At 37.6% G+C, this 27,715-nt stretch overlaps 1 protein-coding gene across 1 annotated transcript; it reads left to right on the plus strand.

The window, feature by feature from the left end:
- Positions 1 to 26,761, plus strand: bmp3 (bone morphogenetic protein 3). Its single transcript, XM_002933998.5, has 3 exons — positions 1 to 995; positions 18,441 to 19,339; positions 25,959 to 26,761. Exons 1-3 carry the CDS (start codon positions 710 to 712, stop codon positions 26,148 to 26,150), a joined length of 1,377 nt encoding a protein of 458 aa, XP_002934044.1. The 5' UTR covers positions 1 to 709; the 3' UTR covers positions 26,151 to 26,761.
- Positions 26,762 to 27,715: the final 954 nt, after the last annotated feature.

Here is a 27,715-nt window from a genome sequence, read left to right on the forward strand (position 1 = left end):
GAGATGGAAAGCACTCCAAGCTGTCTTGTAACGCACTGGGCAAGTGAGGTGCTCGGGACAAGAGGTGAAAAGATCTAAGAGAATTAGGGAAACACCCTCTGAGCGAAGGGTGGAGTTGAGAGGTGTGGTTGAAGAATGAATGCCGAGGACCCGCTCCAAGCACACGCACACAAATAGCAGGCAGGGGCACGATTCGGCTGCAGATACGCCATGGCTTTCAGTTGGCTTCGGGCTTGGCAGGTTGGTCAGAGCAGGCTAATGCCATTGGCTGCCTGTTGAACAGACGGAACCCCTGAGAACTCGCACAAAACCACGACCGAGCCGCGACTCCCAGACAAGATCAAGTCCCAGATGAGGAGGGGCAGGATCCGCACTGACCATCCAAGCGCTGGGGAAACCTCATTCAACATATGTGCAGTGCGGAGAGGATTCCATTAAAACACCAGCCTGACCTTAAATGCTTTATGACTTTTTTTATTACTATTATTCTGCCTACTGAATACAGTTCCAATAGATTTTTTTTCATTCTGGATTTTTCTCTAAAGATTTATACAAATAAATACAGCGTTTTCATTGATTTCGTGTAAGTTGCTATGCAGAAGTGACTTTTGTAGTTTCCTATCATAAAAGGTGTATTGTTTAGTGGACCTGTGACTTCTTTCTCTCAGTTTGAGGGAGATATTTTTTTCGAACTACTTGGTGTGTCGGAATGGCAGAGTGTCGCCCCTGGCTTGTGCTGTGGGTGGGCTGCTGCGGCTGCCTGTGCCTGGCTCTCGGAGAACTGCTGAAGGATGGGCTGCTTGGAGTTGGCATGGGAACAGGTGATGCTGCCCGGCATGAAGAAGCTGCGTTCCCCCTGAGGGATACGGTGTCCGAGCACATGCTGAGGCTATATGATAAATACAGAAGTGGCGGCGCTAGGGCTAGGGAGTCACTAAGGCACCGGCAACCTCTCCCGGACGGCAATACAGTAAGGAGCTTCAGAGCAATGGATGGTGAGTGCCAGTGTGCGGGTCAGTCGTTGACTATACACTTGCTGAATTGCTATTTACGTATTTGCTCGCTAATTACCCCTATATGTAATCAAAAAGTCCCTTCTTTTAAAGGTTATTAACCCATAGAATATGTCATTTTTACAGGTGCTCAATAAATGCTACTTGGTGATTGGTTGCTATAGGTGATTAGACCTGTAGCAAAGGTTCACTTTTTTATACAGTAATCACTCTTTATATATTTTTGAGAGAGTCTTTGCCATCAAACGCCAAAAGTGATAGTGATATTATGTGATAATATTGTAAAATGCATATTTATGCACCTGTACCAGGGTGATCATGGGCTAAGGCAGTCATCCCCAACCAGTGGCTCATAAGCAACATGTTGCTCACCAACCCATCAAATGTTGCTCTCACTGTCCCCAAAGCAGATAGTTATTTTTGAATTCCAAAACTTGGTGGCAAGTTTTGGTTGAATAAAAACACGATTTGCTACCAAATAAATCCTCCTGTAAGCTGATAGTGCGCATAGAGGCTACCTAATAGCCAATCCTAGCCCTTATTTGGCACCTCCATGAACTTTTATGATGCTTGTGTTGCTCTCCAAGTCTTTTTATATTTGACTGTGGCTCATGAGTAAGAAAGGTTGGGGACCCCTGGGCTAAGGGATCTCCCTGTAGCAAGTGCTACAAAATTAAAAAATCAAGAGCAATTACCCAATTCCCATGTGGAGTTGCACTTGATTTATTGAAATGCTGTGGATACAAGTACTGTATGCCTACGCTAATGAAGGGACCCTGCCATCAAAATTAAAGGGGCACAGTATCTAACCTCAAGCAATGCATAATGCTTAGTGGTGTTGGAAAATGTGACATTAGTTAAGCTTAAAAAATACACTTGTTTTCTGCTTGTATAGTAAACAGTATTACCTGGTATCCATGTTACTGTGTCTACTTCCTTTTCATAAAACAACAGTCTGTCATGCTTTGTGGCTTTAGTTATATGTAATACAGTGTAGTATAGGATCACAAGAGGTTTGAGAAGCCTCAGATCAATGATTTTGTAAAATCTTTTTAATTAGTATTAGGGATGCATCAAATTCAGGATTCTGTTCAAGATTCAGCCTTTTCAGCAGGATTCGGATTCGGCCGAATCCATGCTCCTGGCCGAACTGAATCCGAATCCTTAATATTGTGTGACTTTTTTTACTTAAACACAGAGGTTGAACATTTTAACCCTTCCATATCCTAATTTACATATATAAATTAGGATTCGTTTCAGTATTCGGCCGAATCCTTCATGAAGGACTTGGGGTTCGGCCGAATCCGAAGATAGTGGATTCAGTGCATCCCTAATTAGTATCTATTAACGGAAATGAATCCAGTGCAGTATAGGTTAAGCATGAGTCTGGAACCATGCCAAGATTTTAGTTATGCTATATAGGAGCATGAACTTGGCTTTAAACTTACATACATTCAAACCCAGACCAGTTACTTAATGAGTTACTATGACAGGTTTATTTGCACTACGGACAGAGGACACCTCCAAATGGGGAAGATAGATCTTGAAATACATTTTAATATATTTAAATTGTTTTTTACTTCATATGGTTTCCTAATGTAATACCTGGTATCGTGTTTCTCCCATAATCCTTTATTTATTTTAGACTCTTGCTTTACAACATGAGTCATATAATTAGCATAATACATCTCAAGAACCTTTTGGCTACTGCCTAGATACTGTTAGATTCCTTGAAAACGTGCATTCTATTGTCGCTGGATATTAGCTTTGGGTTTTATTAGGGAAAGTAATTTCTGAATTAAAAAACCCTTGGGTTTGTCAGTTTCACCTTTGTACAGAGTCTCTGCTGCTGTAGTCACGTCAAGTCAGTAACTTGCTAATTAACTCCGGGTTCAGTCCTGTAATGTAGGTCGAGTAAGTTTTGTAGGGGTGTGTGTGTGTTTTTGCTCTTTGGTGGAAGTCTCTGCAGATATAAATGACTTGCACTGTTCTGTTACAACACCAAAGAGTTAATTGGTTCAGGGAGCAGTGAAGAGGTTACAGATGTAAGTGTTTGTACAGGGTTACATTACTTTTAAATCTGTCAAAGTAATGTATGTTGTTTTAGTGTCACAAGTGTGTTTATTTCCCTTATTATGCTGACATTCACAGAATAATTGGAATGCTTGGCAGCATGTGTTTTTTATGATAATGTGAACACATGCCATATTTTTAATTTACACTTTCGATTGACACCAAGCTTGATATTTCCACCCCAATTTTGATGCCCTTTGGAGACAACAGAGCATATGCTGCTAGTGTGCAGAATGAAAGGGTGACCTAATAAGGTTATTGGTTAATATGATATAAGATTTGCAAAATCTGTGTACCCTCTTAAGATCTGTATCTATGCCACAGGCAACACTAATAGGTCAAGTAGATGTGTTGAATTAAGTCCTGAACAACTGGGAAATTTAGCAATATAGGTTTTTCATATGCAGTTTCAAGGACTTCCCTCTGAGCAGGTGCATACCAGTATGTATTTGAGTGGTGCTTGCTTAGAAAAGCAGAAGAGCTTTGCTTACATAAAAGTGAATTTGAATGCTGACGCACATTGCTGTCATTATAGTAACCCCATGTGGACTGCAGGGATGATGCAAACATACTATTGCATAGGAGCTAGCAAATATTGGAAACCACCACAATGTTGTTTCTCTATAGTTTCATTGTATTTGAAGGCTAAGATTGCATTACTTTTATAGGAACAGAATGTGTACACACTACTGTTTCTTGTCCTGTGACCTATGGTTGCATTGTGTTGTAAACACAAAATGATTATTAAATGAAAGTCAAGAAAAGTGTTAGATTAGAAAAATATTTGTGATGAATGGTGTTCGGTTTTCAAAACATGGCACCCTAATCAGTGCAGTGCAGGCTGGTACAATTGTTTTTATATAATAGAACTTAATTAACATGAGAAGCACAATCATTGCAGTCATAGGAATGTGTCATCCTAGAATTAGAAACAGTCCTGATTCCCATCTTACTGCCAAATCCTGTATTGCATTAAGGCATTGATTATGATTAAAATAAGGAAAACATATTGGGCCTGCTAAGAGACAAGCTGTATTACTCCATAAAGTGGCAAATTCTTCTAGAGCAGAGGGAGTGCAATTGGGGGCTGTTGGGTTGGGGGTGGCATTGAATCTAGTGGAAGCAGACCCTAAAACTCCCTTTCCTTATTCAGAGTCAATATGTAACCAAAGTGCATAGTGTAACTGTGCTTGTATTTTTTTCTTTTTTGTCTTTAGAATACAGGTATGCAATCTGTTATCCATGAATAGTTTGGACCTGTGTTCTATTGGATATTTTTCTTTCTAAAATACTTAGCAATTTGCCTTAGGGCTACTAAAAACATTTGTTAAGCCCAATAGGATGTGTTTCGACCTATGCTAGCTTTGTTAACATCAGGTACAAGGCACTTTCTTATCTTGTTATTACAGAGAAAAAGCCAATCAGGCAAAAATGATTGTTTAGGAAATGGTATTTCTATATTTGCTTTCTAGATGATGGTTTCAGGATACCAGATCTCATACCTATAATCTCAGGCTCAAAGGAATAAAACAAGGAACTCTGTAGAATGTTCTGTTTTACCCACTGAAAAGCTCAGGAGAAAGAAATTGAAAGAGATACTTATCGCTGTGATATAATCCAGTCACTTCTTGTCTGAGGGACCATTGACCATTTTAACGTAGGGAAACAGTACTAAATGCTGAATCACGCTGCAAGAGTTAATTGTCAGTATTGCAGGTGTACAAAGTGTATCACATAGTAAACACCTATTTCCAGAAAAGTAAACAGGGCGATGTCTGCATGTAGAAATTCCAGCTGAATAGAGCTGTTATTAATATTCAAACATAGCAGAAACACACATTTTATTTTCACTGGCAATTGTGTATGCTGCATGTTTTATTTTAGATAATAGAACATATGGAACAGCACATCCATCTCCTGAGCATCTTGTGCATTACCCCACGTTTAACATATACCCTTTTAACCTTCTTCTGGGTGTCTAATTATTAAAAGCATATGCTGTTTTTTTTTTTTTTTTACAAACATCATTCCCTAAAACTAGTCTCCAAATCTTTGCTAAGGCACATAAAATTTCAGCCTTTACATACGCAACACCTGCTTTGAATCTCAGCTCCCTTATCTCTTGATACCAAATACATTTTCCAGATCTTTCACTCTCAGGACCTGTGTGTGTGAGGGGTAGAAGTTTATTTAGGTATTTTATTGGAAATACAATTCCCAAGCTATTCTGACCCTGGAGAAAAACTGGATTTTTTCCAGCATATGCTCTTTGAGCTAAAAAGTGTTATAACAATATTTTCTGAAATCCTTAGTAGACACTGTACTACAATATGGTGGAAATCACTAATTGCAGGCTTGCAGCTCTGGGGTCCTAAGATAGATTCCCACTTGGGTACTATCTGCAAAGAGTTTGTTTCCATGTCTGTGTGAGTACTCAGGTTTTCTTCCACACTCCAAAAACAAGCAGGTTTACTGGCTCCTGATGAAACTGACCATAGCGGGACTTATTTACCCACAGGTGTCAGATCCCCTGACCTCTCCACTCCAGAATGTTTACCCTTGGTTCCAGTTTTCAGAAGCCTTCAGTGTGGTCCACACAAAATGCCACACCCAAAACTTCCTTCCTTGACAGAACCATCTTCCACCATTCCTGCATTTCACAGTCCCACAAGTGCTTGACTAACAAAATGGAGCCCTTTATGATCAATTTATGCAGAATGTACAAGTGTAACACCAGGAGCAGAGCACAGCCTGTCAGGAGCAAGGGAGCCCTGCTGTAGGCAGACATAGAGGCTACCCCTGTACCTTGTGGTAGAGTCCTGAGCGGGTCCAGTTGGGCACAGTAGGATCAGCTGAATTTGATAAACAGGTCTGCAGTCTTTTGTGAATACACCATATGCCATTTTGTAGAGGTCAATGCAAAGTGAAAGCTATGGAGGTTATCACAGAATACATGGGTGCCGGGTTTAATATTTATATGGCAAAGGAAAAGCACTACCAGTTCACACCCTGTTGGCTGCTGACCAAGCTTTATTAAGGACTTATTGTAAACCGGTAAAAAGCCAATGCCTTAGTCAAAAGTAAGGATACTGTCCAAAATCTAATGGCCTGTTGAACCCATAATAAAAATGATCTCCATAAATCAAAACCAGAACTCACTGAATGTATAATTAACAGTTTTCTTAAATCATCCATTTGTAGTTAGCTCAATTCTGCCTGTTTAGTATAACTTGCACCACAGTGCTTCCTGTGCAACTTGTTCATTATTTAACATCTCACTATCAACAAATTTCTCACTATTTGAAAATACTAGATTGTCAGATATCAGGTATGAAAATAGAAGCTAATGGACCCCAAAGTACTTTTTGATCTCCCGCCCTGACCATCCCCCTCTATATTTTTACCCAGTTGATACAAATTTATTTTATTTTCAGTGTTAAAACACTGATTCCTGTTTAAATATTTTGAATGGTTAGTATGGATTTTGAACATGTGCTGCAAAGATAACAAAGCATTATCTAAATTGGCTTTTGCCAAGATGTCTTGGCACAGAAGCACATCAGTTTAAAAAAATCTGTTAATTTGACCTTTAGTCCTAGAAAGTTCCACAGTACACACATAAAACAGAATTACTGCCAGTGTACACTGGCTTTGCTGCAAGTTCTTCTTTATATTAAGGCTTTTTAATGTTTGCTTAATTGTTTTTCCTAGTTACAGGTAAAGAAGAAGTTTCTATACTGGTGCTACTTAAATTTTTCATTTTCATAAACTATGTACATAGAAAAGTTGCAAAGGAATGTTGTATGTAAACGCAGTTATGTAGCAATAAGGCATCAGTACCCACCTACGGAGGGGCCAGGTGCTCCTTCAGTGCAGAGGTTCATTCATTCTCTAGAAGGGACATATTTATTAAAGGGTAAAAATAATGCTCACCACAGTTCACCAGAGGAAAAAGTTCTCTATTCACTAGTACAGGATTTTTCAAGGGTTTATTTATCATAGGGTTAACTCCAACTTTTACCCGGTTGCCTACTGGGAGATGTGTAAGAAGTTGAAGCATTAGTCTATGCCGTTCAGTTAAGTATGCTTAAAGAAATTTTACTCAGGGATTTATTAACTTTCTGGCACTGCAGAAAAACATTTTCTGCTTATACTTTGGCATCTCTTAACATTAGGTATTTTCTATTGGTCAAGGTTTAGGTCTCTTAGCAACTAAGAAACATTATTTTTATCATATTTAAGGAGAAAATTTACAAAGTACAGTAAAATCCTTAAGCTGTCATTACAGCTTTACATCATATGCTTGGAAGTGTAAGGGATGAATATATAAAAATTCCAAGCTGTCAAAAGGGGGGATTTAGCACAACCCAGATTTTATATCTGGGACAAAGCAAACTGTTTGTTATTTCTATCCCCAGCTCAGTCCTTCATTTTCTTCAGTGAAAGTTCCTCTCCGTATAACTTTCACTCTACATGCTCCTTCTTGGCTGTGGGTGGCAGCAGGTGTTCAGATTTGACTTTGCGTTATTTCTCCCATGCCGTTTTATTGGATTCAAAAGCGCAATTAGTGCAGCTATCAAGGGACTCTTAAACCCTAATTATATCAATCAGCTAAAGTGATGAAAAAATAGATGTAACAAGTTTTTAGTTTAGTTCCCTCAGCCTCTGCAATTAAAGTTGCAAACTTTGCCAACTTGTTTTATATCCTTGCATCCTTATGTAATTCAACTGTTCCTTTTTAACAAACCTTCTGAACATATGGTGGGGATCAGATTGACAGAAAAAGTGATGTCATTATTCTGTACTTAACAGTAACTGCAAAAAGGCCATCCAGCCTATAATTAGGAGAAAAGTTGTATTTAGAAACATTTTGTTCTTCATCTGTAATATCCAATGAAATGAGGAAGAGTTGATCTGCAGGGTCTCAGTTAGAGAATTGGACTGGGCCCCCATCTGAGGTGGGAAATTACATACACCAGGAAAGTCCAACCTACTGCCTTCCAGCTGTTTTTAAAATACAGCAGGCAGAAATGTAGCTCTTGGGAGGTTACTGGAGTTGCAGTTCAGTAACAGCTAGAGGGCAGCAGACTGGGCATCTGTGATGTAAATACCTGTACCGAAAATACTGAAGGGAAAACATGGCTAGTGAATTTCTTTTTTTTAATTTCCAAAGTAGAGACTAATACTTCAATTTGATGAAAGTGTTATCCAAATCCAGTTTACTTTTCATACAGGCATGTGCATTATTAAGACATGCTTATGTTACTATGTACCTAAACTGGTTATATGTTACTATGCTCGATAAAACCAAGCATTTATTCTTCCATTTTTCATAATAATTTATTGTACAGCACTGAATTAGTCTAGGATTGGCATACCAGGGAAACAATGCAGCAGGCCCTTCCCCTGTAATAAGATTATAGAGGACATTTTTATTTGGTGCCTTAGTCCCCTGTACATCTTGTGGTTTAATTCAGCAATACACTGTATCAATACGATGATAACAGCTTGTGCCTGATATCTAGAAAAAAAATGTCCGTGTTTGACTTCTGATGGCTAACTAGTTTTAGGTGGGCCCAAGATATTCCAAAATTGCCTTAGGTGATTACTGAAATAGCAATCCATCCCCAACTCCTCAAATGTGTGTTTGATATTAAATATGCTCTTGCACGGTATCTTTTGGTGCCTGAGGAAGAAGATTTAGCCATAGTGACAAGATTTACCCATAATGACAGATGCCTCAGGAGAAACCATATAAACTGAACCCCAGGGAATAGTCTGCATAGTCCCCTAATGTGATCCATTATATGACCAGATTTCAAGGTGGGGTAAATTGGGCAGAGGTCTGCTTGTACCTGGACAACTGAGTGGATATTTCTCTGAATGCCCAGCTTGAAAATCAAGCTATCCTTTTTAAAAAAAAAACATTCAGATCTTAGTGATCTTAGTGTACTCCTTACGCATAAGCATTTTTACATATTTCTGTGCATGCATTCTTTCCCATAGGCTTTTCAGGTGATAAGCAGTGAGTTAAGTTTTTCTCAGTGAATTGAATCTAACTCGTTGGGAAAATATGGAACTGAAATAGGATATAAACTTAACTCAACTCAATTGTATCTGGCCCATAGGCAGCTGAAATCATGAGTATCTTCCCCCAACAATTCATAATTACGCATCTATCTTTACACTCACATAGTAACATAGTAAGTTGGGTTGACAAAAGACATACATCCATCAAGTTTAACTTTAATGCCTATATATAGATTTTAGTATCACAATAGCCTTGGATATTATGTCTGTTTAAGAACTCATCAAAGCCCCTCTTAAAGGCATTTATCTGCCATTACAAAATCTCTAGGATGGGCATTCCACAACCTCACAGCCTTCACTGTGAAAAACCACCAAAGCTGCTTCAAATGCAAGTTCCGTACCGGCAGACGAGGCATAGGGCGGATATTTTCGGCAAGCGGAAAAGCGCCCTACGCCTCCTACATGTGCCTGCACCCGAATGAATGACCATGAGAATGGTCTCGCATTTTTATGTGTATTTCGCTACATGTGCCTGCACCCGAGCGTGTCTCATTCATTCAGGTGCAGGCACATGTAGGAGGCGTAGGGCGGTATTTTCAGCAAGCGCTTTTCCGCTGCCATCAGCCTAAAGGGTTGGCCTCTGGTGCACCTTTTTTCCAGAGAAAACAACGCCAACCGTGACAGTTTAACCTCCTAGTTTATATCTTCCTTTCTCTTTACCAGCTCATTAAAATCCTTTTTTAAGGACTGGAGGCTAAAACTGCACTGCATACTCAAGGTGAGGCCTCCCCAGAGACCTATAAAGAGGCAAAAATGATGTTTTCATCCCTTGAGTCAATGCTTTTTTTTTATGCAAGACAGCACTTTATTTCTTTATTTGCTTTAGTAGCCCCTTAATGACATTGACTGGAATTAGACAACTCAGACAGATCCTTCTCAATTAAGGATCCCCCAACACACTTCCATTTAGTGTGTAACTCATATTTATATTATTTCTACCAAAGTGCATAACTTTGCACATTTCAACAACCTAATTTTCCATTTTGCTGCATAGTTTTCCAATTTTGTCAATAATAAACATGTTATAAAGCAAAGGACCAAGGACAGGCCCCTGCGGTACTCCACTAACAACACTGGCCCAATTAGAAAATGCTCCATTTACCACCACCTTTTGTAATCTATCCTTCAGCCAGTTTTCTATCCAAGTAGAAATATTATATTCCAGGCCAATATTCCTCAATTTTATCAATACATTTGTTGGTTAAAAAAAAAAACATTTTTAAATGGTAGAGTGAATTGTTTGCTATGTAAACTATGTAATTTAGAAATAAGAAGTATACCATAAAAATCATGACAGTATCCCTTTAAATAAGCACATTTCACTTTTAAGTCTAATACCAGATGGGGCTCATTCTCTGCCACTTTGATGGCCTGGGTGCAGGCACATGCAGCAGATTTTAGTGCATACAGTGTCAGGTGTGCAGGTCCCATCTGGGACTGCCACGTCTGGTGCCCACCACACCCTCCACTTCTCCGCACGTCAGGCTGCAGAGTAACTCCACCCCCCCTCGCTTTGTTGACGTGATCAGGGGTGTAGGGAGCACCAGAAGCCCAGTCCAACCCTGAATGCATACTTGTGCGTTTTCGAAACAAAAATACACTCTGTGTGCCTGTACACAAGCTGACAGGCACAGGGGCTGCATTTTGCCACTGGCTGATATTGAGACCCATGTGGCATTAGCCTAAGGTCATATATATTTTAGATTTTTTTAACCTGTACTTATAATTACCCGGGCTATACCCACTAACTACTTTTAGGCCCCTTGAAATCCAGAAGGTTGCATAGGTAAAATAGGATCCTTCCTACATGAAAGGGTACATGGGAAATTCAGATTACTTATTTTCAGCCATGTTATTTTGTTTAAATAAAATATGATATGTGGTCTTAGCTATAAGATTTTCTCATGCAGTGTTTGATACTGGCCTTATAACTTCCAGGCGAAAGGTTAAATTGGTTTCATAAATGTTATATAACTTGGTTCATAGTAGTAAATCTCCCCATAGCATAAATACAATTACAGCATTATGCATAGTTTACTGCAAAATATGATTTTTTAATGAATTCCATTAATTGGCATGGATGATCTGATGTAAATTGTATACTCACCAATGGTTTTAATAGTTCTCGAATAAAATCTAAAGTTGGGGTTGCAAATGAGGCAGATGACAGACTAGTCTCCCCACAATTAATCTCCTCTAGTGGTGGTGAGTAATGTCCTCAAATACTTTCCTGGTGAGCATTCCTCAAAGTTTCCTCATGAGGCAACTCTGATTGACTTTGGAAGGCCGAAGATACACAAAGCATTTGAGCATATTAGGTGCCACCACTAGAAGAGTTTAATCACAGGACGACTAATTTCCTTGTTTGTCATTGGCCTAAGTGTTCTTTTCCCCTGCAAGGCAATAGCACACAGGACAATATTGGGCTCTTTGAACAGGGTTTTTTTCTAAGTAAACTAAATGCTTTTACTCATGGGAGTTTCAGCCCACGTTATTCTTTGTTGGACACTGTGCCTCAGTGCATCTTGCCTGTGAACACGGGCTGGAACACCCGGGTGTAAAAGCCTGTAAAATGCACCTGAAATGTACTTCATAGTGTGACAGTTTACTCTTCCAGCCAACAGCCTGACAAGCAACAGGTGCCTGCAAAGCTGCACCCAAAAACTGCAACAAAAGTTGCATGTAGTGAAATGAAATACTAGACCATACACTTCAATAAATTCTTATTTTGTAAAGATTTCCTTTTTCTTAGTAGTATAAAGGAGTAGTAATAATAGTAGTTTGTACCAGTGGTTTACTAATAAAGGAAGCAGACCCAGCATGGATGTGTCCAAGTGGGTTTGCCACTCTGCACCAGACACATCTAACATTTTTTTTTTTTGGGGGGGGGGGGCTGGCGAAAAGTAGTTATTATCAAGAACAAAGCTGTGGCTTAACTAAATTGCATAAATCCATAGTGGCAAAACACTTTCAATAAACCTATCCCTTATCTGGAAAACTCCAGTCCCTGCATAAATCCTATACCTGTAATATTACTGTCTGTAAACACTGTAATTTGGTAAAAACATTTAATACTGTATCTTCACAGGCTGCATAAGTTTTATTAGCTACAATGTGACTTATAATGCAGCGACACCTACTGGTGGGTTGCATCATTTCAGTTACTCCAATTTATTTATTTACTGCTAAGTGGTCAGAAAAGAATACCTTAACTGATTTAAATAAATTTAGCTAAACTGTACATGTTAAATCAGAGTCATAAAATAATTTACATATATTTCTGTCATATGCAGGCCACCTTTCGAGTTGGAATATTGTATGCATGTATTAATTACCAGACAAACTTTAAAGGTATCCTGTCATGGTTTTTATGGTGTACTTTTTATTTCTAATTTACACTGTTTACATAGCAAACAATTCACTCTACCATTTATTATTTTATTCTTGAATCAACAAATGTATTTTAGTTGTTATATTGGTGTGTGGGCAGCCATCTCAGTGCATTGTGCCTGAGTTTCAGAAGGATCCAGCGAAACACATTAGAACTGTCTTCTGATAACTAGGGATGTAGCGAACCTCAAAAAAAAAAGTTCGCGAACGCTAACTTACGCCAAAAAGTGCGAATATTCGCGAACTTTGCGAACCCCATAGACTTCAATGGGAAGGCGAACCTTAAAACCTAGAAAAGCCATTTCTGGCCAGAAAACTGATTTTAAAGTTGTTTAAAGGGTGCCACGACCTGGACAGTGGCATGCAGGAGGGGGATCAAGGGCAAAAATTTATCTGAAAAATACTTTGTTGACACAGCGTTGCGTAAAATCGCAAAGGCAGCTGGCAGACCTAGTGGAAATACGTGGCGTTTTTTTCGCACTATTAGCACCATGGAAACGGGATTTGCTGAAAAACGCCATGTGTGGCTTGTGCGGCATTTTTAGGCCGAGAAAAAACGCAGCGGAAAAATGCCACATGAACCCAAATTGCGAACATACGAGAAGAGTTCACGAACTTGCGAACACCCGTTGTTCGCGCGAATTAGTTCGCCGGCGAACAGTTCGCTACATCTCTACTGATAACCTATTGTTATTGATATTACTCCAACAAGTTTATCAGAGCACAAGTCACATGGCTGTAGCACCCTGGGAAATGAAGAATATGGCTAGCAGAAATGTCAAAATTAAAATCTGTTTGCATTTTTGAAAAATGGATTTCAATGCATGATTCTTTTAGGGAAGCTCTCTTAACTGATGTGTTTTGAAAAATGACAGTATTCTTTTTACTAGAGCGTCTTGATGTGTTTGGCATTGCTGATTTGTTTCAAAAGCAGTCATTCCTAGAATCCTATTTATTTTTTTTTAGTAAAGAAAAATGTTTATTTATGCCGTAATCTTTGGTCAAATGCTCAGTTAATTAGATTTGTGTTAAAAATAAATCATGTATCCTATCTTTAAATAATGTAAGCATGTTAAAAATTATAGGTATAGGATCCTTTATACAGAAACCCATTCCGTTTTAAGTAAATAATTCTAGTTTTTAAAAATGATTTCCTTCATTTCATTTCTCTGCAATAATAAGACAGTACCTTGTACCTTACTAAGCTGCATAAATCCATGTTGGTGGCCAAACAATCCTGTTGGGTTTATTTAACGTTTACTAGATTTCTTAGCAGAAGAAAGATACTACACCTGTTCGTATTGGTTTCTAGTATACAGTTTGATTTTCTTGATACAAACTTGATTTTGATACAATTTCTATATATCTGTAGAAGGTAAAGATAAAGGACTGTATATTTTAAATGATTTATTTTAAATTAATTGATAAATGTTGTTAGTATCAAACACTAATTAGGGAGGAAGGCCACAGAGTTACTCCACAAAAGTATGGTCTCTCCCTGCACTACCTGTATTTTCTGTAATGGCTGCTATAAGTGTTCAATGTACACAGCAAAACTTTAAGCTAAGGCTAGATTGGGTAAATCTTGTGATGCCATGCAGAATAGGAAATGCGCTAGAAATTTATTTCCTACCCTCTTGCACTTAGAAAATAGACGGTCTTAAGTTTGCCCACCTCTGGTAACCCATAGCATCAGATCAACCAATCAGAAGTAAAAGCTATCTACTGAGCTGTCTTGTTTTTGTTTTTTATACTTTTTTTTTTTTACACACACCATCAAATTTAGCATAATCACTTAAAGTGTTACACAGGGATCATGCATACCAGATTTTGTTCTTATACTTCCTCATAAAATGTCTGGCCTTTCAGTTTTTCCCGTCAGTAACTGATTTACGCGTAGTTCTTCTCTCATTGTATTCTATAACAAGATCAGTGATCCCCAACCAGTGGCTCCTGAGCAACATGTTTCTCACCACCCCCTTTGATGTTGCTCCCAGTGGCCTCAAAGTGGGTGGCCATTTTTAAATCTCTGGCTTGGATGCAAGTTTTAGAAGCATAGAGACACACTTTTACCCCAAACAGAGCCTCCTGCAGGTTAGCAGTCCACATGGGGCTACCAGCCAATCACAGTCATTTTTTGGTATTCTAAATCTAATCCCTAGATTTTCTGCCTCCTTCCGCCTCCAATCCACACCAATTCTGCCTCTCTGCTACCCCTTATGCCGCAGTTACCTCTTTTACCCTGTCTCCTCCCAGAATCCCCCTCTGCTTCATCTGCCAACTTTACAGCCCCACTCAACTTATGCCATGGGCCTGCCCCCTTTGCATCATAGAGCTGCTCTTTCTCTGTCCTGTTCCTGCTCCCATGTCATAAGGGGCCATCCAAAAGGTGGCAAATTTAGAAGGTAGCATTTACTGGTCGGCTGTTTGAAATAAGCAGCTGATTGATTACTATGGATCTCTTACACATGGGCAAAGTTTGCTTCTTTTATTATATTTCCCCATTAGGCTGATGCCACACGTGGTGTTTTTACGCTGCATATTTTCTCAGCCTAAAAACGCCGCACAAGCCACACAGCCCCTGACTATGGCGTTTTTCAGCCTAGTACTGGTGACGTAGCAAATCCTGTTTCCATGGTGCTAATAGTGCGAAATAGTAAAAAATGCAGCATATTTCCGCTATGTCTGGCAGCTGCCTTTGTGTATACATAGGAATAGCTTGCTGTGCAAATACTGGCGTATTTCGGCGAACGCTTGAAAAATCAGTGGTAAGGCGTTTTCTAGCGTATTTGCACATTGTGTGGTTTGCTTCGAGTCTTTTCAAGTTATTTCTATGGATGATGATATAGTGCGTTTTTCAGCCGCTGAGAGAATTAGAAAATACGCAGCGTAAAAACGCCACGTGTGGCATCAGCCTTAGGTCTTATGGGATATAATCTTAATTAAAAGTCCATTGATTTTTATATGACTTAGTACAAAGTGACATCCTTCTAGTCTTATACAGCAACCAGTTTGGTTTAGAGCTGCAGGGAAAGGCTGCACAGTGCACATACTTGGTATGAGTTTGTAGAGTACTTATCCATCTTTCTTGTGGCCAGCATTCATGATCAGGTTTGCCTTTTCTTTTAAGACAAGTTCCTTGTTTTATAAGAGTCCCCGACAGCCTCTACTGATATTTATGAGGAGCAATTCTTGGTGAAATTGAGAGTTATTTTCTCATTAACTAGTGGTGTCACTATCATTTACGTCTCATTTAACATTTAACATTATCCATTAGAGTAATGGAATCTTCTACAAGAATCTTTTCTTATTTCAGTTTTTGTGTTTTACATTAAACTCACTCTGTATCATATGTGAATCTGTGAAACAGGTACTGTGTTCATTTTACTCATTTACACATTACTGCTTGTTTAATGAGATAAAAAAAAAAGTTATGGATGAAAAAAAGGTACATTTCAAAGAAGTTTAAACCCAAACATTAGCTTTTTAAATGAAAAATAAAATCCACTTACAGCTAGGATATCTTTTCTTTAATTTTGCATTGTTATAAGGAATAGCAATTTCCAGAACTTTGCACTTAAATGTAAGTAATTTGAAAAGAAAAATAAACTATGTAATTGAGAGGCAAATTGTTGATATATGTCATAAGGTTATAAAAGGTCATTTAGAGCCTGGCTCTTGCACTCTCTGGTCTGTTTCCAGGTAATAGTACATATTCCGTACTTCATTAAAATTTACTGCACAGCTGAACTTTAAAGCTCTCTAGTGGTTCCTATTGGGACAGTCTGTTTTTCTGCCAGTTTTGCCAGGGTGGGCACAGTCACAGTTCATCAAGAGAGCTTAGCAAGATGCAATAAAAAAGTATGTTTTCTACTTGTATTGGTAATGTATCCATGGTTCTTTGCAGTGTTTAAAATCAAGGCTGCAAAGGGTCCCTTAATATTTTTTTTAATAAATGATATACTCAGGCACCTGACCCTTCTAGCTGCAAGCTCTATATGGCAGAGTAGAGTCCCCTGCACATTCCTCTACCTCCATTGGTATGTATCTCATTGTGTGGGAGATATTTGGATGATTGTGTGTCATGAGGGTGGAGGGTCGCCTGCTTATGCCTATCTGTTTAATGCTGGGCATGTTTGTGTGACACATTTGAGTCTAAGTCCCATGCAGGTAGCATGGCCAAGTTAATGCACATTTATATTTTGCTCTTTATGGAAAATTATTCCATTGGTTACATTATTCCACTCCTAGGGGGGGACCAATGCAAGTAATTGACATTACATTTATCTTGCCGATATTCTGGGGGCAATATACATGTATTTGGTTCTTTTATTATCCTGTCATGTGTTCCCTCTGCATCACACATGTACAATATAATTGGCTCAGAATTTATTTTGGCAGATTTTCTTTGGTAATTATACATGAGACAGGTAGTTTTTTTGTTATGGGGGCATTATGGATGCTATTTAAACTTTTTACTGCATATAGTTTTGGGGCATTATTAGGGTTGCCACCTTTGCCGGAGTCTAAACCCGAACAAAGGGGGGTGGGCAGTGATGTTGGACATGGGCATGTTGACATCAGAAGCAGGCACAATGATGTCAGCAGGATTATGACGCCAAAGTGGGGTTATTGCATCATTTGATGCAATTGGCTGGATTTCTGTCCAGTTTAGCCATTTGAAAAACTGGGATGTCCAGTACAAAACCACATGGCAACTGTATCTGTATCTATATTCTGCCTTATGAGTAAATCCAATCCTTTAATTAACAGTATTGGATCTATTATACAGAAATCAGTTATTGAGAAAGCTTTGAAATACAGCAATGCTACATTTAAAAAAAATTCTAATTGATCGATTTGCTTTTTTTTGTAATAAGAAATTACCTGTATTTGATGATAACTAAGCCTTGTTGAGGTGAGTATCTTAATATTTGTATTTCATTTATTACCAGATTATTGTTCAGGTTTCACAAGGCTAAAAACTGAACAGACAGTTGAGACCCGAACAGACCTTAGAAAAACCGAACTGTTTGGGTCAACAGGTGGCACCCTTAGGCATTATACATGAAACTGGCACAGTAGTAATCCTGCTTTGTAGTATTATATATGGAATTATAGCTGCTTTTATACTTTGTTTTGTAAGGGCAGCAATACATGGTATTGATATTGCATACTCTTACAATGTGTGGTACTTTGTGTGCTTTAAACTTGCAGTGGAATTTTATTGACCAAATTAGACTCCCCTTGCTGTACAGAAGGTGTATTACCCGGTTTTTATTTGGCCACAGAAAGTGCAACAGAAGGATAATGTTTTGGGCAGTCTAACCCTTTCAAAATCCTGTCAGATCACTTAGATGTTCTCTGTGTATACTACTGAAAAAAATACCATGTTTTGCATGGTGGCACAGTGGTTATCTTTTCACTTATTGCAGTGGGAGGTCCAGTGTCTAATTAAACCTGAACCACTTGTCTGCATGGAGTTCATAAGATTTTGTGTCCTTCAAACGTTTCCTCCTACAGTTTAGAACTTACTGTTGAGAATATTGAGTCCTTGGGAAATAGACCCTAGCATGTTTGTGCAGCTGGGACTGGGACTTGATTTTGGTGCTATACAAAACATTGATGATTGTATTTGACTCAGAAGTAGCCTTTAAATATGCTGGAGAAAAACTTAACATTAACATTTTGTATGTTATAGACCTGTTATAAGCCTTTTTTTATGCAGCTTACATCAAAAATAAAAGTTAATTTTAAGATGAGCAACCACTTTAATATCAGCTTTTTAAAGGTGTAAATTTAGACCAACTACAATGTTATTGATATCATAAATAATGTATTTTATACTAATTATTTTTTTTTAATAATTTCCAGGGGATGAACATAAAAAATGCCACCATATGTTCAACTTGACTTCCCTAACATCCTCTGAAAACATTCTTTCAGCCACATTGCATTATTATCTGGGGGATCTTCTAAACTCCAGCCACAGATGTCCTCATTCCCAGTTCTGCACTCAACATGGGCATGCAAAAACTGAATTTACATTATTTTTAACAGTGTGGAGCTTCACTGCTCTTCAAAATCCTGCTCACATTATTGGTCATTTTCTCATTAATGTATCAGCATCTCATCGGGACCTCCCACTTTGGCAGTGGAAGGATATAACTCAAGCTGTACGTAAGGCCAAAGAATATGGTGAGGCTGTCCTTGGATTCAATTTGACAATAGAACTTCCAAATCATAGAAGCGTAGAGGTTTTAGGACTTAAACCTTATATATTGGTTTATGCTAATGACTCTGCAATTTCAGAGCCTGACAGTGTTGTTTCCAGTTTGCATGGGCCACATACTCCTCTAACTCTCAAACCAAACCGGAAAATAGAAAAAGCTGAACAAAGAAAAAAACGATCTACAGACATTCTTTTACCCTTACAAAACAACGAGCTCCCTGGTGCAGAATACCAGTACAGTGTGGATGAAGAGGGTTGGGAAGAAAGAAAACCCTACAAAACTTTTCAGGGACGTCAGAATGAGAAGGATAAAAATAAGAAAAAGCTTAGGAAAAGCAACCGTCAGAAGAGCCAAACACTTCAGTTCGATGAACAGACCTTGAAGAAAGCAAGAAGAAAGCAGTGGAACGAACCACGAAATTGTGCACGGCGTTATCTAAAAGTCGACTTTGCAGACATTGGCTGGAGTGAATGGATTATTTCCCCCAAATCCTTTGATGCATATTACTGCTCAGGTGCATGCCAGTTTCCAATGCCAAAGGTACTGTAAATTTTTTATAGTATTTTACACTGACTTTTATACCTGTGTCTATATATTTTCATGCAGTGCTGGGCAGGAAAGTCCATCTCCTTTTTATGAACTGTGCAGGTTTTTTTAATCAATAAAATATTCCAGCTGTTTTATTTGGGAGCCCTCTGAAGCCGTAAATAAGTAATATTTTTATGTCTGTTCTATAAGTGTAGTTGTTAAAATAGTGAGATTTAAAAACTGAGGTTTACGTGCAGGAATTTCTTGTACTGCATCCAATCATTAATATTTTTTTAAGGTAGGATTGCATGAACTTTTGTCCGCTTTTAGAAGTTCATGTTCTGTTTTTTTTTGTCTTTTTTCTAAGGGCTTACAAATTCACATTAATAACAATAGTCAGTTTTTGATGGCATAAAAAAAAGTTTGGTGGTATTTTAAAACGTCTGTGACCATCCACTATGATGGAGTGGGGACAGGGACAGCTGACAAATGTGTTTAATGAGTACATTATAATTTAGTATTCCATTAAATCAAGCTTAATTGACATAGCTAACATACACAGCTACAGAAATAGTACTTTAAATAAATTGTACATAGTTACATAGTTACATAGGGTTGAAAAAAGACCATTGTCCATCAAGTTCAACCCATCCGAGTAAACCCAGCACACAACCTATACTAACCAATCTATAAACTCACATACATAAACTATATATACAACCAGTAATACTAACTGTAGATATTAGTATCACAATAGCCTTGGATATTCTGCTTGTTCAAAAACTCATCCAGGCCCCTCTTAAAGGCATTAACAGAATCTGCCATTACCACATCACTAGGAAGGGCATTCCACAGCCTCACTGCCCTCACCATGAAAAACCACCTACGCTGCTTCAAATGGAAGCTCTGTTCCTCTAATCTATAGGGGTGACCTCTGGTGCGCTGATTGTTTTTATGGGAAAAAAGAACATCCCCCAACTGCCTATAATCCCCTCTAATGTACTTGTACAGAGTAATCATGTCCCCTCGCAAGCGCCTCTTTTCCAGAGAAAACAACCCCAACCTCGACAGTCTAACCTCATAGCTTAAATCTTCCATCCCCTTTACCAGTTTAGTTGCACGTCTCTGCACTCTCTCCAGCTCATTAATATCCTTCTTAAGGACTGGAGCCCAAAACTGCACTGCATACTCAAGGTGAGGCCTTACCAGGGACCTATAAAGAGGCAAAAATATGTTCTCATCCCTTGAGTCAATGCCCTTTTTTATACAAGACAGCACTTTATTTGCTGTAGTAGCCACAGAATGACACTGCCTGGAATTAGACAACTTGTTATCTACAAAAACCCCTAGATCCTTCTCCATTAAGGATGCCCCCAACACACTACCATTCAGTAGATAGTTCGAGTTTATATTATTTCTACCAAAGTGCACAACTTTGCACTTGTCAACATTGAACCTCATTTTCCAGTTTGCTGCCCAGTTTTCCAATTTTGTCAAATCGCTCTGCAAAGCGGCAGCATCCTGCATGGAACTTATAGTTTTGCACAATTTAGTGTCATCAGCAAAAATAGAAACAGTACTCTCTATGCCCACCTCCAGGTCATTAATAAACAAGTTAAAAAGCAAAGGACCAAGGACTGACCCCTGCTGTACTCCACTAACCACACTGGCCCAATTAGAAAATGTTCCATTTACCACCACTCTTTGTACTCTATCCTTCAGCCAGTTCTCTATCCAATTACAAATATTATGTTCTAGGCCAATATTCCTCAATTTGATCATTAACCTTCTGTGAGGTACAGTATCGAATGCTTTAGCAAAATCTAAGTAGATGACATCAACTGCCATTCCAGCATCAAAGTTCCTGCTCACCTCCTCATAAAAGGCAACTAAATTAGTCTGGCAAACATGCATTGTTTGTGCTATATACACATACTATACATTTGCATTTCTTTTCATTCATATCTGCCACAATCACACCATCACCATTTAGATGTTCCTGTGTACTGTACTTCGTTTTAATTCCAGCTGCATTATATTCCTTTAAAGTTAAGCTTGCAGATTAATGGGTAGGTCAAATGGGTAGTTTACCTTCATAACTTTTTAATATAATGTTGTAATGATATCTGCAATAGGCAAGTTATTTAAACAGTTGTTTACATTAAAGATTATGTTTTAGAGCAGTGATCCCTGACCAGTGTCTTGTGAGCAACATATTGCTCACGAAACCTTTGGATGTTGATCCTATTGGCCTTTAAGCTTTTTTTTTAATTTCTGGCTTGGAAGTCTGCCAGTCGGCATAGGTCTACCAAATATCCAATTACAGCTCTTATTAGGGAACCCCCAGGAACTTTTTTCATGCTTGTATTGCTGCCAACTCTTAGTACATTGGAATGTGGTTCACGGTAAAAAAGGTTGGGGACCCCCAATTTAGAGAACTGCATTATAAGTAGTAATCAGCATGGCTTTATTAAGGAAAATAGGTTGAACAAATGTACTTTCTTTTTATATAAAATAACTATGAACTTATGTGACAGAGGGCAGTAGATGTGACCTGTTTCAATTTTGGCAAAGCATTTGATACGGTGCCATATAAATGGCTGATAAAAGGTAATGAAGGTCTCATTTATGAAGAAAGACTGGCAAAGTTGGTGTTGTTTATTCTAGAGAAGAGGAGCTTAAGAGGGAATGATAATACATTTACATAAAGGGACATAGATACACTGTCTATGCTTAATTCTCCAGTAGGTCCTTCCAAACAATGTCACCTGCAATAAATCTCCTTTTCCACAGGTGACTAATCTATATCAAATGCTTTCCCAATGCAAAATGCCTGTGGGAAAACATGCATAGTGTGACTACTTCGCAAAGTAGCCAGAAGTTGCCTCTCAAGGAGAATCCAGGCTACTTTGGAAAATTGCTGCACTACTTATGTTTTCCCATGGGCAATTTGCATTTTAGCCAGTGAGAAGCTTAAGCCTATAGGATAAACCCATGTAAATGGTATTTTTCTAAGAGCCTTAAGGAATTTTTTCCCAGAATCCCTTTTGACTTACAGCCAGTGGGAAGGAAACAAGAGGCATTTTGTTGCCCACATTAGCCAAGATATATTGCTGGTGTAGCTGTAAGCAGAGTTGCTGAGAAATATAGGTACCTCTAGAACATAATAAAATTTAATTTAAGGCTAAATGTTCACTTTAAGTTGCCTTTTTCTCAACTGAGCAAATTACTTTAACTGTTACCTGATAATTTAGGAGTACGTTGAGGGCTTTAATGGTCTAAATGTTTTTACATGTTAAATGCCTGTTTTATCTGTGGAATTGAAAGCATGAACTGGTGTTCACTCTCATTTGTGACATGGGGTTGGATGGAATTGGATATCACATATATTTTTAAAAAGCTATATCAAGTTCCGAGATTTACAAGTAGGGAAAATCTGAATGCAATTGTTTCATTTTCCATTACCTCAACCAAGTTGGTCCACCTGTCTACCCTGAAATTCCTGGGCCTCTAGCAGATTGGGCTCTGTTTCCAAAGGTTAATTATGATCAGTCCACATCCAAAGCATATCAGTTTCTCATTTAGTTTGGAATGGTAAGGCAGTTAACATGGGGAGCAAGAAACAACATTTAGTATATTAGATGAGCTAGTCTTATTCTTTTCTTTTTTTATATATTATTTTAATTAGTTCCAGTAAAGCAATATTTTCTTTATAGGCTAGTTCATATGAATTTTGTTCTCTTGTAGAAGATAAATATTTGGAGACCAGTGAAGAAACAGAGCCTTATTTAAAAAGCACAGGGCAGGGAACAAAGTACAAAAAATTATTTTTGCATTTTGCACAGAACTGCCTGCATTCAGCATCTCTTCATCGAAAAGCCATAGGTGTAAGTTCTTTGTGGGATTTGTTAGGTCTACAGTCTTTTTTACACAACTGGATGTTTTTAGTGGTGTTTCCATTCTTCCTCAATTTGCTGTTTTGGCCCATGGAAAAGAAAGGATAGGGATGAAAACAGCTGTATTGTCATATATTGCCTTCATCATTTATGTGCTAATTATAAGATAGACCTTCCTGCTAAAGGTGAATTTAACATTTCTACATATAGTTAAAAGGAAATCTGTCACATGGCTAATGCACCTGCATGTAGTAGGTGTTATGTTATGACAAACAGAAAAAGATTTACAGGTGACAAAGGAAAAACTTAATGAAGGACTCCTTTTTTAGTAGACCCAATTCAATTAAAGTATAGGTGACTTGTAGAGAAAGTTCAAAAGATACTGGAACTGTTGAAGGTAGCAAAAGTCTTGTACCTGATGGTGTTTACCCCAGGGTAATAAAAAGCGTAGTCCTGTAGGTGCCACATCACTTAACTTAATCTTCCAGAATTCTTTGATGTCTGGCATAGATTTGATACCAGTATTTAAAATGGAATCTCATTCTCAGCCGACAGGCCTGTTAGTTTGATGTCTGTGGTAGAAAGGTATTTGGAGGGGGTAATAAGGGATCACATTTCAAATAACAATACTATAGATTAGATTTATCAGTGTGTAAAATTAACTCATCACAGTAAAATTCATAAAGAGAACTTTATTTGTTATATTTATGCATTTGTGTTTATGTATTTGCATATATATATATATATATATATATATACATGTATATATATTTTCTGACAGATCATAGAGTAGGGTTGAACTTACCAAGTGGCTTTTTTTTTCAAACAAAATTAACCATGTAATTTTGTGATAATGTAACTAAATCTCGCCCAATAGTATTTATTTTATTAATTTTGGCTCTCGGCTTAGCATTTTTCTCTTATAAAACCAACTGAATCATGCTTCATATACAAAATATTCCCTTCCTTAATTTTGCTGCCAAATGTCTTATGCGGTCAGTCCAGCCAGCTGACTTTTGCTGTCAGTCAGTGATAGATTACATCACTGGAGTATTGTAATAACAGGTGCAAAGTTTTTTCCGAGTCTAGTAACTAGGGATGCACCGAATCCACTTTTTCAGATTCGTACGAATCCTTTGTAAAGGATTTGTCCAAATACTGAACCAAATCCTAATTAGCATATGCATATGCTAATTAGGTCATGAAAGGGTTAAATGTCGGCACGCGGCGAAAAATTTCCAATTTCCATGTATATGTGACAAAAAATCATTTGATTTTTAGGATTCGGTTCGGCCAGGATCGTGGATTCGGCCGGTTCTGAATCCTGTCGAAAAAGGCAGAATCTCAAATATATACATACACAGAAAAACACACTACAATTGTGTTGTAGTCTGCTCTAAATCTTTGTATTAAAAATTTTTAATTCCCTATATATTGATTAAACTGTGTCTGTTAAAACGTGACTTTTTTAGCTGTCTGACTCATGCATTAGATAGCATCCATATTTGACTAATGGTGTGTTTGGCTTTGCTTCATAAGATCTTTTGAGACATTAAGCATCAATTAGCACTAAAGCTGCTAGAGTTTATTTCGCAGTTGGAAAAAATGGCATATATTAGCAAACAGGGAGCTAAAAAATGTGAAATGATCACGCACCATAGGTAATAATATGATCCTATACATATGTTTTTCGAAAAGAAATTATTTTCTATTGAAGATCTTTCCTTAAATGATACAGAGAAACTACATTTGCAAAGGACTGACAAACCTGGAAACAATTAGGCCTTGCCAAGATTTCTAAATCCTGCAATAATATTACATACACAGTCCGATTACTCTTTCCTTTTTAGACCATATTGAATTTCAGCAAACATTTACAACCAGTGTGGCAATTAGCAGCTGTGTCCTGTGTTGCACTTACATTGCTAGTTAAATCTGTAGGGTTGGTGTAACACTTGCTTCCACATTTGTTCTTACTCTAGTCTATAAATCTTCAGGCAAAGTTCTTGGCATCAGTGACCCATGGTAGAAAATTAAACCAAAACAGCAGGGTGGCCTGTTTCTACGTATAACAAGTTTATTCTCTAAGGCCTACTAACAAGTTAACAATTTAAAGCCAAAGCACAGCTGTGCTAGAGATGGCAATTCTAGGTAACTTGGTTAATCTCAGTTCAAGATGTTTAGAGAAAAACATGAAAATCAAATTTATTTGTAAGCATTGGGGTCTGATCTCAGATCTCATTATCTTTATTCATGGTTCCCAAATGCAGCTGACTACTGTTGTTCTAAAAAAATCTTAATGGGTAATTGGACTGGCCTGTTCTAACATGGAACATGATTAATACATTAAAAATAACGCTAGACAATACTACAAATTAAGTAATGATATATTGTAATTACAAATATTGCCACATAGTGCAGAAATAATTTTGAGTGGTTATTTTCCACGCTGTGTATAAAAAAGGCACTACACTTGGACATTGGCAGTAGCCACCACGCTGGTGATATGACTGCGAATGCCCAAAAGTAGAGAGATTTGTGCTTTGACTATGATGTACACTGATAGTGTGAGCAGTCAAATCTTGAAATAGTCATAATTAGGTTGCATTTTTTACTAACAAGATGGGACAAGGCCCCATGAATAAAGATAGCTGCTGTAGATTATTGAATTGTAAAGTACACATACATATCTATTCCACCGTTAAAATACAATTAATTTTCACCTTTTTTTCCAGTCTTTAAAACCTTCGAATCATGCTACTATCCAGAGCATTGTAAGAGCGGTTGGTGTGGTACCTGGAATACCTGAGCCGTGCTGTGTGCCAGAAAAAATGTCTTCATTAAGCATCCTGTTCCTGGATGAAAACAAAAATGTTGTCCTTAAAGTTTATCCCAACATGACAGTGGAGTCTTGTGCCTGTAGATGATATCTTCAAATGCCTACTGAAAAAAGGGAAAAGGTGTTAAAAGCAATCTTCAGTTTTGCACTTTTAGTATATCACATGAAAATGAATTGTCAGTGGCAGACAAAACATTATATAGCAAAAAAAAAAACACTGGTTTTTGGCCTCTGCTTATAGACAAGGAGGGAAATATGGAACCGTGATATAAACATGCCAGAAGCCATACAGACAACAGATATTTCTCTTTTCAAGATGACTGGATTTTTATTTTTCAAACCTCCAAAGATGCACCTATTTTTGTACCAGGAAAAATTAACCTGTAGCTATTGTTCTGTGCCTTCAGAATTATTGGTTTCTAGCTGGTGAATCTAATTTCATATATAAATGGCCAAACATTTATTTAAACGGCTGGTATTTTTTTTCCACAAATACCAATGTCTGTTTCTATACAATGAACAGGAAAATAAATATTTTCATGCTTACACTGCAAGTTGTGCATGCAAAGAATTTTTTTTAAATCTTAGTAAATGTATATAATCTGAAAATATACAAGTTTCTTATCAATACAATATGCAACATTTCAGGTGTAAATTAACTGTAAAATAAACTGATGAATTGTCAATGCTTTTTTTAAATACTTTTTTCTCTTGTGTATTTCAGTAAGTGTTTTCAGAAATATAAATTCAAAAACATGGGTTATTTCAATATCATATTGTCATACAGTCTTTATCTTACTGAACTCCTGAAAATAATTGACAATAAAATGGTTATCATTATCTTTGGTTTAGAATCAAACACTAGTTTCACCTAGTACATACATTAAAGGGGGATGTCTGCCTCTTGCAAAGGTTGCAAAACATTTTTCCAATATTATATTTTAACAATTGCTCCTTCCTAAGAAAATAAATGAGGTGCTTACCCTTTGGGCTAATGAATGAAGAAAGTTGGGAAATGCACAGTAACATTTTTCTGTCCTATGTGTGATTCTCACTCTCCACTGCATCTGTGCTTTCCCTGGGGAGGTAAGACCAGACTTTGATTATTAATATCTTCTTATAAAAGAGCCATTTCAGTTAAAACATCATACTGGGGAAAAAGAGCTTGGTTTAAACCTCTACCAAGACTTTGCAAAAGGTGTACATATCAAAGAGATATTCACCTTATGTGGACTGCTCCCCCCTTTGTATATTTAGCACAAAGTAAATTAACTCAATTGGACAAAATCTGTAATTATGTTAAAAGTAGGCTATAAAGTTGTATATGTATTTATTCATAGAAGTGTTTATAAAGCAATACACTGTTTTCCCACCATGGGATTCTCACTTTGTAGATTAAATTAAAATCAAGTGCTGTACTTTAAAATTAACTAATAAATGATTGAAAGTGAAGCTATATTTCTTTACATTGCACAATTTATGCAGGACTGCCACTGACTTGAGCTTTTAAAGGAAAAGTAAACCCCCTTGTTCAACATAAGTTGATTAAATAGGGCTTCTGCTGAAAATACTTTTTGCCTATTGTTTTAATCACAAAAGAAAATCGGTGGATTTTGTTATTTCTTGAGTTAAGCACATATATTGAAAATACTC

Source organism: Xenopus tropicalis, chromosome 1, assembly GCF_000004195.4.
Source record: "Xenopus tropicalis strain Nigerian chromosome 1, UCB_Xtro_10.0, whole genome shotgun sequence".
NCBI lineage: Eukaryota > Metazoa > Chordata > Amphibia > Anura > Pipidae > Xenopus > Xenopus tropicalis.